The 16910-nt window shown below is 61.5% G+C and overlaps 2 protein-coding genes across 2 annotated transcripts; both read left to right on the top strand.

Moving 5' to 3' along the window:
- The first annotated feature begins 65 nt into the window (after window positions 1-65).
- On the top strand, window positions 66-7489 carry PLOD3 (procollagen-lysine,2-oxoglutarate 5-dioxygenase 3). Its single transcript, XM_059414606.1, has 19 exons — window positions 66-616; window positions 1020-1111; window positions 1271-1407; window positions 1513-1676; window positions 1847-1959; window positions 2093-2156; window positions 2495-2592; window positions 2837-2935; window positions 3076-3201; window positions 3380-3501; window positions 3902-4006; window positions 4125-4250; window positions 4510-4651; window positions 4737-4850; window positions 5051-5119; window positions 5584-5688; window positions 6183-6329; window positions 6544-6669; window positions 7029-7489. The coding sequence occupies exons 1-19, from the start codon at window positions 496-498 to the stop codon at window positions 7182-7184; spliced, it is 2226 nt and encodes a 741-aa protein (XP_059270589.1). The 5' UTR covers window positions 66-495; the 3' UTR covers window positions 7185-7489.
- Window positions 7490-10720: 3231 nt separating this feature from the next.
- On the top strand, window positions 10721-14865 carry MOGAT3 (monoacylglycerol O-acyltransferase 3). The gene is made up of 7 exons (XM_059415926.1): window positions 10721-11312; window positions 11538-11645; window positions 11734-11804; window positions 12068-12272; window positions 12601-12775; window positions 14310-14512; window positions 14607-14865. Exons 1-7 carry the CDS (start codon window positions 10934-10936, stop codon window positions 14759-14761), a joined length of 1296 nt encoding a protein of 431 aa, XP_059271909.1. The 5' UTR covers window positions 10721-10933; the 3' UTR covers window positions 14762-14865.
- The last annotated feature ends 2045 nt before the right edge of the window (window positions 14866-16910 follow it).

The following is a 16910-nucleotide window of genomic DNA, read 5'->3' as shown; positions in this document are numbered from 1 at the left end:
CCCCGCGCTCCCACCGCCGTGCTCTCCCAGCCTTCCGCCCCACGGCTCCGGGCTGGGCTGCGGCAAAGACCCGCCTCCGCATCCCGCCCGACCTGCAGGGGGTCACTTCCCCTCTCCGGGTTTCAGTTTCCTCGTGTGTCGGGAGGCACTGGGCCGGCCTGCCTCTCACCTCAGTCCTCGGCTCCGGATCGCCGGCCCGAGCCCCCGCCCCTCCCCCGCTCCGCGGCCGGGCGCCCCCTCTGCTGGTTCCGCGCCACCCGCGCGCTCACGCCCGGGTACAATCCTCCCCTTGTCCGCGGCGCCGGCTTCTCGAGTTTTCAGTAGCCTCGGGCTACGCCTTTTTTCCAGGGCGGCGCCCCAGCCCTGCTCCTCCTCGCGGCTGGCCGCACGGCAGCCCCGGTCCCTCTTCCCAGAGCCCCTCCCCGGAGTTGGGATCCGGGCGCACTGCCCCAGCGCCCTGAGAGCCGCTGTGCGGTCTCCGCCCGCTCCCACGCCATGGCCTCCTCCGGCCCGGGACTCCGGCTCCTGCCGGGGCTCCTGCTGCTGCTGCTGCTGCCGCCGCCTCCTGCAACCTCGGCCTCCGACCGTCCGCGGGGCAGCGACCCGGTCAACCCAGGTGAGAACCCCGGGAGCGCCGAGCCGAGCGGGCGCCGGGTTGGCGTGCCTGCCCGCGGCGCCGGGGAAGGGTCAAGGCCGGGAGGGGGTGGCCGGCCTCTCCACGCCGTGCGCCCTGCACAGGGTGAACCACGCGGCCCCTCGCCCACTGCCCACCCTGGGCTGGGATTTCCAGCCTCGCCTGTGAACTGACACCGAATTCCTGGGTGTTACTCCCATCCAGCTCTCCACGGACACCAAAGTTTCCCAGGTTGGGAAGAGTTTAAGAGGGAATCGGAAAAAAACAGGACAGGAGCAGCGTCGGAGGGAGGGCAAGGGGGTCTGCGGTGAGCGGAGCGCGTTGCGGGGGGCGGGGGGTGAGCTGGGTGAGTGGGTCCCGAGCGCCAATTCCCGGCTGGTGACAGAGAAGCTGCTGGTGATCACGGTGGCCACAGCCGAGACGGAAGGATACCGGCGTTTCCTGCGGTCCGCGGAGTTCTTCAACTACACAGTGCGGGTGAGGAGAGGAAAGCCTGCTGGTCCTTAGGAGGGGAGGAGGGGCGCGAGGAGTGGGCTGAGAGCTGCATGCTTGGGGCCCGGCGGTGAGCCTGGTCAGGAGGGCCCCTCTGGCCGACTGAGTCCCTCCCTGGCTTGGCGGGTCTCCCCCCCCCCCCAGACCCTGGGCTTGGGAGAGGAGTGGCGAGGGGGTGATGTGGCCCGAACAGTTGGTGGAGGACAGAAGGTCAGGTGGCTCAAGAAGGAGATGGAGAAATACGCAGACCGGGAGGACATGGTCATCATGTTTGTGGACAGGTAAAGGGGCCGCTGACGGGGAGGGGGTGGGGGCAAGCAGGAGGAGGGGGTAAGGAGCCGAGGTTCCCGTGGTTGCCCCGCTCACACCCAGTCTTCCTCACCCAGTTACGACGTGATTCTGGCTGGCAGCCCCTCGGAGCTGCTGAAGAAGTTTGTCCAGACCGGCAGCCGCCTGCTCTTCTCTGCGGAGGGCTTCTGCTGGCCCGAGTGGGGGCTGGCAGAGCAGTACCCTGAGGTGGGCACGGGGAAGCGCTTCCTCAACTCTGGTGGTGAGTGGCAGAGTGCCCAAGGCATGGGAGTGGGGGTACTAGGGCATGGAGCGTGGGGGGGGGGGTGCTGGGGCCTGGAGCATTCCAGGGGCCCCCAGCCTAGAGAGGGAGTGGGGATGGGTCCCTGGGACTCTGAGAGTCTTGGGGTCAGCGCCCGCCCACCCCTACAGGATTCATTGGCTTTGCCCCCACCATCCACCAAGTCGTCCGCCAGTGGAAGTACAAAGACGATGACGACGACCAGCTGTTCTATACACGACTCTACCTGGACCCGGGGCTCAGGGTAGGGAGGGATGGTGGAGGGCGGCCACCTGTGGCTCTGGGTGCAGCCTGAAGGGGAGATGAGGGGGCTAGGGCTTTAGGGAGGTTCTAGAAAGAGTGGGTAATGATGGCCCACCCCATTTCATCCCATCCAGGAGAAACTCAGCCTCAATCTGGATCATAAATCCCGGATCTTTCAGAACCTCAATGGGGCTTTAGGTGAGGAGAAAGGGCACCGCTTCTGTGATTTTATTTAATACCACAGCCCTACGAAAGGAGGACCTATGGTTACCACCCGTTACAGGGGAGGAAACTGCCTTTGTGAAGGTGACTTGCCCGGGTCACCCAGGGAGGAGGGTGGTGCTCCCCACGGTGGCCGGAGTCTGGTCAGTACCCTCAGGAGAGAGACAGTGGCTGCTCCCCCCACGCCCCTGGAGCCACAGTCCATCCTCTCTCTAGAGCAGCTGGGCTCCCCGCCCCCCCTCCATATTTAGAAGCATCTGTTGCTTGGCAGCTTTGAGAGGAAAAGAGTATAAAGCTGGGCTTTTCTTCCCCAGATGAGGTGGTTTTAAAGTTTGATCGGAACCGTGTGCGTATCCGGAATGTGGCCTATGACACACTTCCTGTCGTGGTCCATGGGAACGGTCCCACTAAGGTGCTCCAGTGGTTCATACCCTCAGCCCCCCCCCCCTGCCCCCGTCAGACCTAGCCCCCACCCCTGCGTACCTCCAGCCCTTCCAAGCAGCCAGTCCTCCCCAGCCCCAGCGGCAGAGGTACTGGGAGAGGTTCTGAGTGTCCATCTCTCCCCTCCCTGCCCTGTCCCCTGTCCGTCCACCTGACCGTCCCCAGCTCCGCTGCTGGACCCCTTTGCTTCCTGCTCTCACTGCCTCTCCCAACAGCTCCAGCTGAATTACCTGGGAAACTATGTCCCTAACGGCTGGACCCCCCAGGGAGGCTGTGGGTTCTGCGGCCGGGACCGGAGGACACTCCCGGGGGGGGCAGGTGAGGAGGGGTGCAGGGAGAGTGTGCTGAGGGCACAGGCCGGAGCTCCTGGGGACTCCCAGCCTGCCAGGGTGGTGGAGGACACACCGGTGTGGGGGCCCGGGCTCTCCTCTGAGCACCATCTTGTACCTTCTAGCCTCCCCCCCGGGTGCTTCTGGCTGTGTTTGTGGAACAACCTACCCCGTTCCTGCCCCGCTTCCTGCAGCGGCTGCTGCTCCTGGACTATCCCCCGGACAGGATCACCCTCTTCCTGCATAACAACGTGAGACACCCCTGCAGGCGGCTTCTCCCTTGTGCGCCCTCCCGAGGGGCTTTGCCCCTGCCTGGATTGGAACTCCCGCCCACCCAGACTCCTTCCTGCTCCCTTCCTGCTTACCACCTGCCCCCTCCTCTCCCTCAGACCCCATCTTCTCTGCCCTCTCTACCCCCCGCTTCTCCAGGAGGTGTACCATGAGCCCCACATCGCAGACTCCTGGCCCCAGCTCCAGGACCACTTCTCAGCTGTGAAGCTGGTGGGGCCAGAGGAGGCCCTGACGCCAGGCGAGGCCAGGGACATAGCCATGTGAGTGAGCACTGGGCGGGGAGCACGGGTGAGAGCCAAGGGGGTCTGCCGGCCACCGCACCCGCCCTTTCCCGTCCACACACTGTGCAGCCTGTGCTCAGCCTTCACGGGGGCACCTTCGCAACCAGGAGAACCTCGGGGTCCTGGGGAAGCATGCACACCACCCCCCTACACCAATAGGCCCAAGAGACAAGAGAGAATCACTCTAATGAGTGGCAGTGCGGGGAGCCAAAGCCTCCCCCCATAGTCTTCCTTCTGTTCTCTTGCTGATGTTTCTACCCACTTTCTTCTTCCCCTCGTCAGCGGGTAGTGGGGGGTTTCTCCCACCCCCCACACAGTCCTTCCTCCTCCCCCACCCGCTTCCGTTTTACCCCTCTGCTCACCGACCTGGCCCCTCCAGGGACACTTGTCGGCAGGACCCGGAGTGCGAATTCTACTTCAGCCTAGATGCCGACGCCGTCCTCACCAACCAGCAGACCCTGCGCATCCTCATCGAAGAGAACAGGTCGCTTGCCCGGCTCAGCCAGAGGGTCCCCAGAGAGTCCCCAGGAAGTCCCTGTCCCCCCTCCGTCCTGGGACCCGGGGCTCACCTGTGCCCGGCCCTCCGCTCCGCCTGTCCGCAGGAAGGTGATAGCGCCCATGCTGTCCCGTCACGGGAAGCTGTGGTCCAACTTCTGGGGAGCCCTGAGCCCCGACGAGTACTATGCACGCTCGGAGGACTACGTAGAGCTGGTACAGCGGAAGCGAGTGTGAGTCCTGCCAAGGCCCCTCCCATCCGTCGGGGCCCACACACCCCTGCACACTCCCCCAAAGCCTCACCCGTCGCAAACGGCCCCAGCTTTGGGGCCGGGCTCACGGGGCAGCCGGCCTGAGGTGTTGTGACCGGGAAGCCGGTGGACCTTCCAGCTCGGAGAGTGGGGTGCCCCAAGGGAAGGGGCTCTGGGGTTGACCTGGGCAGCCTTGGGGAAGGGTCCCCCACCTCACTGACCCCCGTGTGGGTGCCTCCAGGGGCGTGTGGAATGTGCCCTATATATCCCAGGCATACGTGATCCGTGGTGAGACCCTGAGGACAGAGCTGCCCCAGAGGGAGGTGTTCTCGGGCAGCGACACTGACCTCGACATGGCCTTCTGTAAGAGCCTGCGGGACAAGGTGAGTGCGGCCTGCGTGCCCGAAGGCGGGGTGCTGGCCAGAAGCCACCGGTGTCTCCTCACCCCCTCCCCCTGCCCCACTCCAGGGCATCTTTCTCCACCTGAGCAATCAGCACGAATTCGGCCGCCTCCTGGCCACTTCCCGGTACGACACCGACCATCTGCACCCTGATCTCTGGCAGATCTTCGACAACCCCCTGGTAAGTGCCAGCCGTCTTGCTCAGATCGTGGGACGTGCCCTTGGCTACAGGAGGGCACAGGCATGGGTGCACACACACGCTCACTCCCAGGTCCTGCTCCTGCCTGGGGAGAGGCCGTCACGGTCGTGGCCCTGGGGGTCCCTCGGTGGGAGTGAAGTGGGCACACGTCAAGGTGCGCACCCCACCCCCTTCTCCCGCAGGACTGGAAGGAACAGTACATTCATGAGAACTACAGCCGGGCCCTCGAAGGGGAGGGACTTGTGGAGCAGGTGAGCCCCAAGCAGGACCCCGACTGCCCCGGTGGACACCGCCCTGAGTCCGCTGCTGCTGGGTGGATGGGTGCTTCCCAAACCGACTGCCCTCGGGCAGACAGAGGCAAAGGCCAAGCAGAAAGGCCTTCGGCTCCCCACCCCGCCACTCATCAGAGCGATTCTCTCTTATCTGTTGGGCCTATTGGTGTTGTGGGTGAAGTGACAGTTTTGTAAAGAAGGCCCACCTGGGACTCTGGCATGCCCCCGCCGTCTGCACCGGGCTCCCTGCGCCGCTCCTACCTTCTCCGGCCCCGCCTTTCCCGGCCCATCCCCGTGCTCTGATCCCCGTGCCCCCAGCTTCTCCCAACTCCTGGCTTCCCTTTCTGCTGCGGCTTTCGCCCCCCTGGGTTGGCTGCCTGTCTCCTCCCGAGAGGTCTGCAAGGGTCCCCCGGCCCCATTGTTCGTCCCCTGCCCGTCCTCAGCCGTGCCCAGACGTGTACTGGTTCCCGCTGCTGTCCGAGCAGATGTGCGACGAGCTGGTGGAGGAAATGGAGCACTACGGCCAGTGGTCAGGGGGCCGGCATGAGGTGAGAGGGGCCGGGGCAGGGGAGGGGGGGGGTGCCCGGAGAAGGGGACCCCGGGGGAGGGGAGGAGAGGTGGGGGGGACCCACAGGGGGCACAACTGCGTGCCTGTGTGCATGCATTCGTTTAGGAACTCCTTACCCAGTGCTGGCAGGTCCCAGACGCTGGCCACTGACCTAGGGGGTGTGACATGTTGAGCCACACTTGGTCACGCCCTGCCCTTGTGCGCTTCAGCTTCTAGCGTCCGTCACAGTCTCAGCTCCTGAAGGCTATGACGGGCAGCGTAGACACTGCGGGAGTCACCGGAGGGGCCCTTGGCCCAGACGTGGGGGGACCGAGGGGCTTCACGGAAGAGGTGACATCTTCAGGGCCAGTAGGGGTGGTCAGGCTAAACGGTCGAGGCTCCCAGACACAGGTCACGCAAGCTTTCAGGGCTGAGAGCGAGAGGAGGGGGGAGGCTGGCGTGGCCCTGTCGGGGCTCAGTGCCCGCCGCCCGCAGGACTCGAGGCTGGCCGGAGGTTACGAGAACGTGCCCACCGTGGACATCCACATGAAGCAGGTGGGCTATGAGGACGAGTGGCTACAGCTGCTGAGGACGTACGTGGGACCCATGACAGAGAGCCTGTTCCCAGGCTACCACACCAAGGTGGGCCGCCGCCCCTGCCGACCCCACACAGCCCGGTCCTTGCTGGAAGTCTCCACACGGCGCCCCTTCAGCCCCTGTAGCACCCGGAGCCCTGTGGGAAGGGGTCCCACCAGTTAGCAGTGAGACCCCTGCGGCCCTACCCCTGCCACCCTCCTCGGAAGGCCCCCAGGACCTCGCGGCCATCCTTCCGGTGTCCTCTCTCGTGTCCCCACAGACCCGGGCGGTGATGAACTTCGTGGTCCGCTACCGGCCGGACGAGCAGCCCTCTCTGCGGCCCCATCACGACTCGTCCACCTTCACCCTCAACGTGGCCCTCAACCACAAGGGCCTGGATTATGAGGTGAGCCCCTAGCGCCCGCCCGCGTCAGGACACCAGCAGGGCTCCTCCACACACGTGCACGCGCTCACGTGAGCCCCGGGGACCTTGCTGGCCTGCCCCCCACCCCCGAGGACCCCCACACCCCCTTCTGTCACCCGCCCTGCCCCGCGGCCTGCCCTCTTCCCATGTCCAGTTCCTTCGCAGGTGCCATCTCCTGGGCCTCTTCCGGGCTGTGTGCCTGTCCCTCCTGTGCCTCCCTTGTGTGCCAACCCTCCAAGCTCCTGTGCCTGCCTCTCACCTCCCCCCCCCCCCCTGTGGCGGCCTGACCCCTGGCACCCTGTCCGCTCACTGTCCACCTCCAATCTCCTGTCCTCTTGCAGGGAGGTGGCTGTCGCTTCCTGCGTTATGACTGCATAGTCTCGTCCCCACGGAAGGGCTGGGGGCTCCTGCACCCCGGCCGCCTCACCCACTACCATGAGGGGCTGCCCACGACTCGGGGCACCCGCTATATCATGGTGTCCTTTGTCGACCCCTGACATTCAACCACTCTGCCACACTCTCCCTACCATTGTGCCTTTCCGCACGTGCGCGCCCCCCCCACCCGACAGCCTTGGAGCGGGGGTTGTGTCTGGCGCCTCCCTTCCTGAGTGGATGCTGGGTGTGCCTGGGACTGAATGTGCCCCCCCCAACACACAGCCCTCTCAGGAAGCTCCTGGGAGCCCCCTTGCCCCACCCCTCGTTCCCCAAACGTTCATGGGGAGAAGACTTCTGGGGGCTCCCCATACAATAAATTATTGTTTCTCAGCCTCCCTCCCAATAAAGGAGGATTTGTAACTCTTGAGTCCGTGTCTGTCTTTCCCCTCGCTACTGACCCCGAATCCTTCCTGCCCCCAGAGCAGAGGGGAGACCTGGAGTTAGTTACTCCAAAGAAAAAGAACAGAGAGGAAAAAAGGAGGCAGAAGCAGATTGTGGAGCAGTGTGAGAACCGAGAAGCTTCCCCGGATGCCATCTCTAACTCCCCTGTGTTGACTGGGGCGTGGGTGGGGAAGCCTGAGAAGGGCCAGGCCCAAAGACCTCAGCACCACCCCCACCACCCCTGCAACCTCTTCTCTAAAGCTCTTGAGCTTCGTCACTTGAGGGCATTTTCTTCCTTGCGTGAAGTGTGGGGGTGGGAGATCCCCAGGGCTGGGCTTTGGGGACAATGCCAAGGCAAGCATGCGTTTCAAGGGAAGACACGGGAGGCTTATGGGACCCAAGCTTTTGGGTAGGAAAGATCAGAAAAAGGGAAGGCTTGGAAGATCATCCCAAGAAAGCTTCCTGGAAGAGGGGAATGGGAAGTAGCCTTCAAAAGAGGCGAGACCTCCTGAGAGCTTATGTCTTCCAGCCTCTGGGGGGCACCCATCAAGCCCTTGCCAAGCAAGCAAGACCCCTGGAGAAGCCCTACGGACCGCCTTTTGAAAACCAAATATTTGCGGGTCCTTGGGCATTTCTAGCCTCGAACACCTTACCTGCCACCCAGCCCTTCCTTCCTATTGCCTGGACTCCCAGGAAAACCCCCCGGTGAAACCGGCCTTCCTGACAGGTAGGGCCAGTCCCCCTGCCGAGCGGACTGATCATCTCTCTGGCCAGACTTTTTAGTGTGTCTCACCCGGTCTCCCTGTGGATGGAAGTGGGTTGAGCAGGGACAGGAGAAAATACCTCCAGGCGGGGAGTGGGGGGGGGGGGGCACAAGCAGGGGACAGGCAGAAAGGGTGTGCCAGTTTGAACAGTGGCTTGCTCAACGTGTGTCCTATGACCCACAAGTGGCATTTCCCCACCCAGAGAGGGAACCAAGACGGTGCCAGTTCCACAGCCCTGGCCAGTGTTGGGGAGGACCCTGGCCATGTGAGGACTGGTCCCTGCCCACATGGAGGGTGTGCTCTTTTGGGCTGGCCCATCACTGGCCCTTTCCAAAAAGCCCTTCTTTCTGGAATGTCTCCCACAGAGTCCTTAGGGGCTGGACTGTGGCAACTAAAGGGGTGTCTAGATGCTCTCAGTCATGTGGGGAGCCCTGCCATTCATGGCACACACCACCCTGATGATACCCCACTTTCCCAGACCTCTGCCAGCAAGCTCCTCAAAGCCACACCCCCCCTCCCCCCCAGGCCCAAGGTCCTGCCCACATACCCTGGCTCTCAGGTTTCTGGCCACACCCCTGGGCATTTCTGTTTGGTCCCATTGGTCACAACTCTGTGAGCTCAGTAGTGGTTAACCCTTTCTTGCCAGGGCTCACGAGGGTGCAAGGTTCAGGCCAGCAAGCAGGGGTGGACACAGGAGCTGAACCAGGGCCAAGGGTCAGGGCCAGTGTGTTGGACCACAAGGAGTGTACTTAAGAACCCCTCCACAAAAGAACTCATAGTGGCCCCTATGGGATGTCCCTCCACAGTATGCCGGCCCCCTCCAGCCACCTCCTCTGGGCTCCTTGACTGGTTGCTGTCCTTCAACAGGTCTTCTCCTTCTTGGGGCTCAGTGAGGCTTAGCACCTTGCACTCTGCTTCCCTATTACCAGGAGGGAAGCAGGACAGGGCTCTCCGGAGCCCAATGAAGGAATGGGAAGGAATTAGCCTGGGCGGGAGGGCCTGAAACCATGGAACAGGGATGCGGGGGCAGAGGCGGGTAACTGGGAACGAAATGCCTGGGCCCTGAGTAACCCCCACTTCATCCTCCAGCCCAGGTGTGCCTGGCCCTGTCGCCCCTTGCTCTTCTAAGCCAAGCCTGGATCCTAGCCACCCTCTACCTGGTCTGGCTCTAGAGACAGGAACACACCATGGGCAGGAGGCCACCCCTCTCCCTGGGGCCATAGCTGGGCCATCTGGAGACATTTCTGAGATTACTTCCCTGTGTCAGTGAGGCCATCCAAGAATGGTGTGCTGTGGGGGGAGGAGAGGAGACCGGGGGTCGTGGGGTGGTGGTGTGGGGGGGGAGGCTTTGGAATAGGCTCTTCTCTGGTTACCACCTCTGCCCCCAGAGTCTAATCTGGCCAGAGTGGGGGCCCCAGCTGGTTAAAACCCCAGAACTGATCCCTCTCGCAACTTTCTCTTTGGCTTCCACTCCCAGGGGGCCCGGGTCCTTTACCAGGGCGTTCAGCAGCATCCGCAGGGAGGCCACCGGCTTCTCCAGCCTGCCCCCCCCCCCCCCCCGCCTCCCGCCACACCTCCTCATGCTGCCTCGTCGGTTCCGCCGCCCCCTCTTCCCCTGCAGTGATGAGAAGAGGGGAGATTCCCCCAGTCCCTGCTGTGTCACCCCCCCCCCCCCCTCTCTGGTCCCCTCTCTACCTGCACGGTGCCCTCCTCCCTCTTTTCTCAAAGACCCAGGCATCTGGGCCCTTGTCCCCTTCCCCAGGTTTGGAGTCCTAAGACAAGGCCGGCGCAGCCTATCTGTTGTCCCAGCCTGGGGGCGGCCAGGTGACGGTCCTCGCCGTGGGAGGTGCCCTGGAAGCGCTGGAGGCAAAACCCAGCAGCGAGCCGATTTGCAGATCCGGAATCAGAAGGGCTTTGTCGAATTGGCCCTGGAACACGGGTGAGGATGCCGCAGTGGCCCGGCGGGACGCTCGCGGGCTACCCTCGAGGGCAGGCCTGGTGCCTGTCCTCTCTTTCGGGGACGACGAGTGCTTCCAGCAGTTCCCGAACCCTCCGGGATCGTGGCTGCGGAGCGCGCAGGAGGCGCGGGGCGGTGAAGGTCCCTGGCTGCTGGCTACGCCTTGGCCACGCCGGCCTCGCCCTCTTTGGCAACCGCCCAGGGCCTGAACGGCTGGGCAGGAAGGGCGCCGGCTGGGGATCCCAACCACCGCCCCTCGGGCGTCCCGTTCTGCCCGCCGGGGGTGGGGGGGCGGACCCCGTGCAGCGAAGCGCGCGGCCCAGCGGGGCGCAGGTGGACGCTGCACGAGCTCGACGTGGAGCGGCTCCCGCAGGGGCTCGAAGCACACGAGGCGCGCTCCGGCATCGCGACCCACCCGCACCCCCTCCTCACCTAGGCGCGCGGCCCGACCCTCGACCCCCGCGGTGCTCGCCTCGGCTGCGTGCGGGCAGGGAAATTAAACGTGGGAACAGAGCTGCGGTGTGTGCGTGTTTGTACGCGGCCGTGCCTCCGGGTGATCTTGACCACCCGGCAGCGGGGGCCTGCCCGGTCGCCCTGGAGATCCCACAGTCTCAGCCGGGCTTCTTGCCCAGGCCAGCGGCTGGGACCCGGTGGATGGGCTTTCCGACTTCTTCGGAGCCTCCTCCCCACATCAGTCCCGGAACCGCCTATGCATATGCATTCCCTGCAACCTCCCAGCTCCGCCCAGCGGCCAGGGGCCAGCCCAAACCGACTAACACTGTCAGTTCAAAGATCATTCTGGAGGCTTCTTGCGCTCCGGATCCAGGGATCTCCCTCTCCACACACACGCAACAGACCCGCAGCACCGGGAGGCCCCGAGGGTTTGGTCCCTCCGGCAAGAAAGACTTCCTGCAGCGCCCAAACCTTCCTCGATTGTGCTCGGGGTCCTGGAGCCCCCGTTGGCAGAGGGCAGCGACTGCGACAGGCATCTGCACAGACCAGCCGTGGCCCCACCATGAAGTCCGTGCAGAAACAGTGGCTAGAAGTAGTGGGCGCCTACCAATACGTGCTCACTTTCCTCTTCCTGGGTGAGAGGCTGGTGCTCTGGGGTCCCCAAGGGGAGGAGGGGCATCAGGGAGAAAGCCTGGGGCTCCACTCGCTTGTGCCCCGGAGGACAAAGGAAGAAGGAGGCGGCCAGAGGTCAGGGCCATGGCTGGGGGCACATCTGCCATCTGTGAGGGGTAGGAGAGAGCAGGTGGCATGGAATGATTCTTCAAAAGCTAACGCACTCATCTTTCTCATCTTTCCCCCAGGGCCGTTCTTCTCTCTTCTCATTTTCTTCCTCCTCTTCACGTCCTTCTGGTGGGTCTCTGTTCTGTACCTGGTGTGGCTCTGCCTGGACTGGGACACACCCAAGCAAGGTAAGCACTGCAGGACCTGTGCCCAGGAAGCAAAGACAGTGGCAGGGGGCCGTCCAGGGGTTCCTGCCACGCATCTCTCTGCCCCAAGGTGGAAGGCGCTTTGAGTGGATAAGGAACTTGGCCATGTGGAGACATGTCAGGGATTATTATCCTGTCAAGGTACCGGGTCATCCACTCTCTTCCTCCTCCCTCTCCCAATCCCCCACACTTACTCACCCCTGCCTGTGCACCCTGGGCTCCCTAACCTCAGACGGGGTGGGCGGTGCAGAGTGGCGTTGCACAGTAGGCTCTCTGTGCTGCCCACCGCATTCGAGGACCTTGGACTCTGAAGTCGGGCAGGGCGGAGGGCAGCTCTTTTCAGCCGGTGTCCCTCCTCCATACCTGTTTCTCTGCATCCCCTCACCACCACCCCCGCCCTGAAGCTGGTGAAAACCGCAGAGTTGCCCCCTGACCGCAACTATGTGCTGAGTGTCCACCCACACGGGATCATGTGCGTGGGAGCCTTCTGCAATTTCTCCACCGACGTCACCGGCTTCTCCAAGAAGTTCCCCGGGATTCAGACCTCAATGACAGGGCTGGGCGTCCTCTTCCACCTTCCCGTCTATCGTGAATACCTCATGTCCTATGGTGAGCCTGGAGCTGAGCAGGAGGAGGCAGCCATTCCCTCCCAACCCCCACTCCCACCCCCACCCCCGCCCCCACCCCCGACTGCCTCCCAGGCACCCAGTGCAGGGACCCAGCCTGAACATTGGCCTGCTTCACAGCGGGCATCAGTGAAGAGCTCCAGAGCAAATGACCCTCATCCTTGCAAGGAAAGGCACTCTAGGTCACACTGACATGGGCACGGGGATGGCAGGTTTGGAGGGAATGGGGTGTGAGGCTCACTAAAGGGCAGCTGAGGGCCAGGCAGCCTGGGAGGGGGTGGTGACGGCTCCCCACCTCCTCTCCTGTGCAGGACTGCGTCCTGTGAGCCGGCAGAGCCTGGACTTTATCCTGTCACAGCCCCAGCGTGGGCAGGCTGTCATCATTATGGTTGGGGGTGCCCAGGAGTCCCTGTATGCCGTCCCGGGGAAGCACTGCCTCATTCTCCGCAATCGCAAAGGCTTTGTGCGCCTGGCACTGAGGCACGGGTGAGTGGGGTACAGGCGCCCAGCCCGGGGCTGCTGCTGGAGGTCAGAACTTGACATTGTGTCTGGGGGTCCACACTCTTTTGTCCCCACCCATCCTGGTCCCTGTAGTTGGGCCTCTGTGTCCCCAGAGCCCACTCTGTGCCCTCTGGCACGCATCAACACTTGGGCACTTTCTCTGTGCCAAGCACCATGACCACTTCTGCCAGGCTTCTGGCAGCAGAGACAGTGGCAGAGGGCCGTCCGAAGGAGTCAGGAGCAGGGGGAGTGTGGGGGGCTTGGTTGGTTGCGTGACTGCCTTTGGCTCAGGTCGTGGTCCCGCATTGGGCTCCCTGCTTGGCGGGGGGGGGAGGGGGGTCTGCTTCTCCCTCTGACCCTCCGCCTCCTGGGCTCGCTGGCTCTCATTCTCTCTCTCTCAAATAAATAAATAAAATCTAAAAGAGAGAGAGAGAGAGAGGCAGGATCATAGCATAAGTAGTAGGACCTTGTGCTCCAAAATCCTGAGTTCAAAGCCCTTTCTGACACTGCCTCAAAGGCAAGACCCTGGACATGTATCTCTGCCCGTGGGATAGGACTAACACTACTGTGCTAGGAGTTGTAGGAGTTGCTGTAGTTGCAAAGGCTCAAGGACAAAATGTATACAGTTGACCCTTAAACAACATGGGTTTGAACAGCACCAGTCCCTTATACATGGATTTTTTTTTTTTTACAATATAGTACTGTAAATGTATTTTCTCTTCCTGATGATTTTCATTTTTTAGAGATTTGATGCATTTATTTGAGAGAAAGAGAGAGAGAGAGGCATGAGGGAGGGGAGCAGAGGGAGGGGCAGAGACCCTCAAACAGATACCACCCTGACTGCAGAATCCAACTTGGGTTTCAGTTCCAAGACCCTGAGATCATGACCTAAGCCAAAACCGAGGGTTAGCCGCTCAGCCAACTGAGCCCCCCCGGCACTCCCTGATGATTTTTTTAAGATTGTATTTATTTGAAGGCGGGGGGTGGGGGTGGGTAAGAGCATGAGCTGGGGGAGGGGCAGAGGGAGAGAGAATCTTAAGCAGACTCCCTGCTGAGTGCAGAGCTGGACCTGGGATTCGATCTCTGGACCCTAGGATCATGACCTGAGCCCAATGCAGATGCCTCACTGACTGAGCCACCCAGAGGCCCCCCAGCTTACTTTAGTATAAGAATACAGTATATAGTACATACACAAATTATGTCTTAATTGACTATTTATGTTATTGGACATGCTATAGGGGTTAAGTTTGGGGGGAGTATTAAGTTATATGAGGATTTTGGGGGTGGGGGTCAGTGCCCCTTACCCCATGTTGTTCAAGGGTCAACATAGGAAGGCCCAGTACACACTCATTTCTCAAGAACCATGAGTCCCTTCTCTGCAGATCTTGGTCATCTGCTTGAAATGGCCTTGGCCATTGGAATCCAGAGGTGTGGAGAGGGACTTGTGATTCTCTCCAAAAGCCGCGGGCCTGACCACCCTCCTCTCTCTCTCTCTCTCTCTCTCTCTGCCCCTTCCCAGAGCCTCCCTGGTACCTGTGTACTCCTTTGGGGAGAATGACATCTTCAAATTTAAGGCCTTTGCCACAAATTCCTGGCAGTATCTGTGTCAGATCACCTTTAAGAGGATCATGGGCTTTTCTCCTTGCATCTTCTGGGGCCAGGGGCTCTTCTCGGCCAACTCCTGGGGCCTGCTCCCCTTCGCCAGGCCCATCACCACCGTGGGTGAGTACCCCTCTCCGGGCAAGAAAACTGCTGTCCGCTGCGCGGGCAGCAGGACCTCCCCCACCTCCGACCTCTGTCTCCCCTCTCCCTGCAGTGGGCCGCCCCATCCCAGTGCCCCAGCGCCTGGACCCCACCGAGGAGGAAGTGGACCATTATCACATGCTTTTTATGGAGGCTCTGGAGCAACTCTTTGAGGACCACAAGGAAAGCTGCGGGGTCCCCGCTTCTACTCACCTCACCTTCATCTAGCACTTGCTGCCCCCCCTCCCCTCCCCCCAGCCCTGAGCCCCTCCCCCCAGGGCACTGAGAGCTATACCTACTGCCTCTCTGTACTGCTCCAATAAAAGCTCCTTCTCTCCCACCATGATGTTGTAGAATCGGATTTCTACAGAGCTCGCCCTCCAGCTCTGGGGGGCTGAGCTGGTCCGGGAATGAACCGCCTTCATCCTCCAGGACTGTGGGGATCGGAACCCTGAATTCTCATCCCAACAAGCCTTAATCCGGCTGCACCACCTCTTTCCTTTGCGGAGCCCTTTCTCCCTCTGGGAATGAAGGCCTCTGCTTCCCCGAGAGCTGGAGGGCCTCAGGACTGAGTTGCGGAGGGCGGCTCTAGGGGGGAGTCGGCTTTGCGGGATGAGCTGGAGAAGACAGGACGGAGGGTGGAACAGCCAGCCCGAGGGAAAGCTGAGTTTCGTGAAGGGTTCCTGGCCGTATGGGGAACGCCGTGATCTCTGATGGGAGAACTGAGGATGCTGGTCCGTACTACGCCCCTGTCTGTCCGTTAGGTTTCCCTGTGGGTGGGCAGTGAATGAAACAGGAACCTGTTTGACCAGCATCACATCAGCTCCTTGCCCAGCGTCACGTCCACATGAGCCCATCCGCTCAGAAAGCGCAGGACTCTTGTGATGATCGAAGAATTAAAATATAAGGGCTCAGAACGGAGATTGGCAAACTACCATCACCCTTATCACAGACACGTCGTCAGTCCCGGGGGCGGGGGGGAGGTAAGACCGCCCCGTCTAAGGGTCCTCGCGTGGTCACAGTGTTCCCTGACTGCATCTGCCCCCTTTGCTGCCTGGCTCTGCGTCTGTATCCCAGAATTCAGAAGAACTTGCTGGAATGTAATCGGAATGCACCTACACTAGTCTCCCACTGTCCTATAAAATACATTCATTCAGTGGAAGAATTTTTTTCTTGTTCCTGGAGGAAAATCTGAGTGGCCCTGTGGCTTATCTGGGTCATTCTGGGAGCGGGGGGCGGGGGTGGTAAGTTCTTCATTCACCTTTAGTTGGTACACAGACCTATAGCTTGAGAAGTAATCGACCCTTGGATCTCCGTCCAAGGGCGGGACTCCTCCATCTCCAGGCTGCCTTCCTAAACAGCAGGGGCAGCTAGGGACAGTGGAAATGGGGTGGGGTTGCCCTTTTTCCTCCTCCTCTCCCCCTCCCTAGGGTCCCCCTCCCTTGCTAGACACTGTTACTGACCCCTTGGGATGGAGGGTAGGGGCAGAGGAGGGGAAGGAGGATCCCCGGCATTTTTTTTTTAAAAGATTTTATTTATTTATTTGACAGAGAGAGATCGCAAGTAGATGGAGAGGCAGGCAGAGAGAGATAGAGGGAAGCAGGCTCCCTGCTGAGCAGAGAGCCCGATGCGGGACTCGATCCCAGGACCCTGAGATCATGACCTGAGCCGAAGGCAGCGGCTTAACCCACTGAGCCACCCAGGCGCCCCGATCCCCGACATTTTAGACAACACTGTCCTAAGATAGCTTCATGTTCTCCGGGCCTCCAGACCTTCCAAGCTGATTCCTTGTCCTCAGGGGGGCTCTCCTGGATTTTCTGGAGTATTCCCTTTTAGCTTTCTCTGCCACTTCGTCTGTCCTTGGTTTTCTGCTCATGCACTTGACACAGGATTTCTCCTTAGGAATCCCACTGCTCTTCCAGGCTGAGAGGTTGAGAGGGATGGAAACTAAACAGTCGGAGGCTGGAACACGCTTAGCCTGGAGACCATCAGAATACAGGTTCAATGCAGCCACTTGTCCTTCCTGGATGGGAACATCCGGTCAGCTACCGTCTGGCTGTTGGACTCCTCTGGTGGACATACTCCGAGAATGCTGGGGTAGGCGGCACTCTTTGAGTTTTGCAACCTTTGTCGCTGATCTTGTGGAGGGAAGCCTGGTCCTCCGCCGGGGGGGGGGGGGGGCTTACAGAGCTCTGAAGTCCTTCCCTGACACCTCTCTCCTTGGTGTCCAAGTTCTGATCCTTGTCATGGATATTGGGGACTCAAGGGTCACTTCTCGATCACTGGCTTAGAAAATGTGGTCTTGCTTGTTGCGTGGGGTTTAAGGATCGCATCACGTGTTTTCTCTGGATTCTTCCCCTGAGGGACAAAGGCACCA

The sequence above is a fragment of the Mustela nigripes genome, chromosome 11 (assembly GCF_022355385.1).
Source record: "Mustela nigripes isolate SB6536 chromosome 11, MUSNIG.SB6536, whole genome shotgun sequence".
Classification (NCBI taxonomy): Eukaryota; Metazoa; Chordata; class Mammalia; order Carnivora; family Mustelidae; genus Mustela; species Mustela nigripes.
The sequence above is the reverse complement of the archived record's forward strand: the minus strand, read 5'-3'. Positions and strand labels throughout refer to the sequence as shown.

Bases quoted from the DNA above. Each gene is read 5' to 3' on its own strand.
- PLOD3 (XM_059414606.1), top strand. From the start codon at position 496: ATGGCCTCCTCCGGCCCGGGACTCCGGCTCCTGCCGGGGCTCCTGCTG. The intron at 2,157-2,494 runs GTGAGGAGAAAG...TTTCTTCCCCAG, and splicing joins GAACCTCAATGGGGCTTTAG to ATGAGGTGGTTTTAAAGTTT. The intron at 4,251-4,509 runs GTGAGTCCTGCC...GGGTGCCTCCAG, and splicing joins CTGGTACAGCGGAAGCGAGT to GGGCGTGTGGAATGTGCCCT.
- MOGAT3 (XM_059415926.1), top strand. From the start codon at position 10,934: ATGCATATGCATTCCCTGCAACCTCCCAGCTCCGCCCAGCGGCCAGGG. The intron at 11,646-11,733 runs GTAAGCACTGCA...CTCTGCCCCAAG, and splicing joins CTGGGACACACCCAAGCAAG to GTGGAAGGCGCTTTGAGTGG. The intron at 11,805-12,067 runs GTACCGGGTCAT...CCCGCCCTGAAG, and splicing joins GGGATTATTATCCTGTCAAG to CTGGTGAAAACCGCAGAGTT.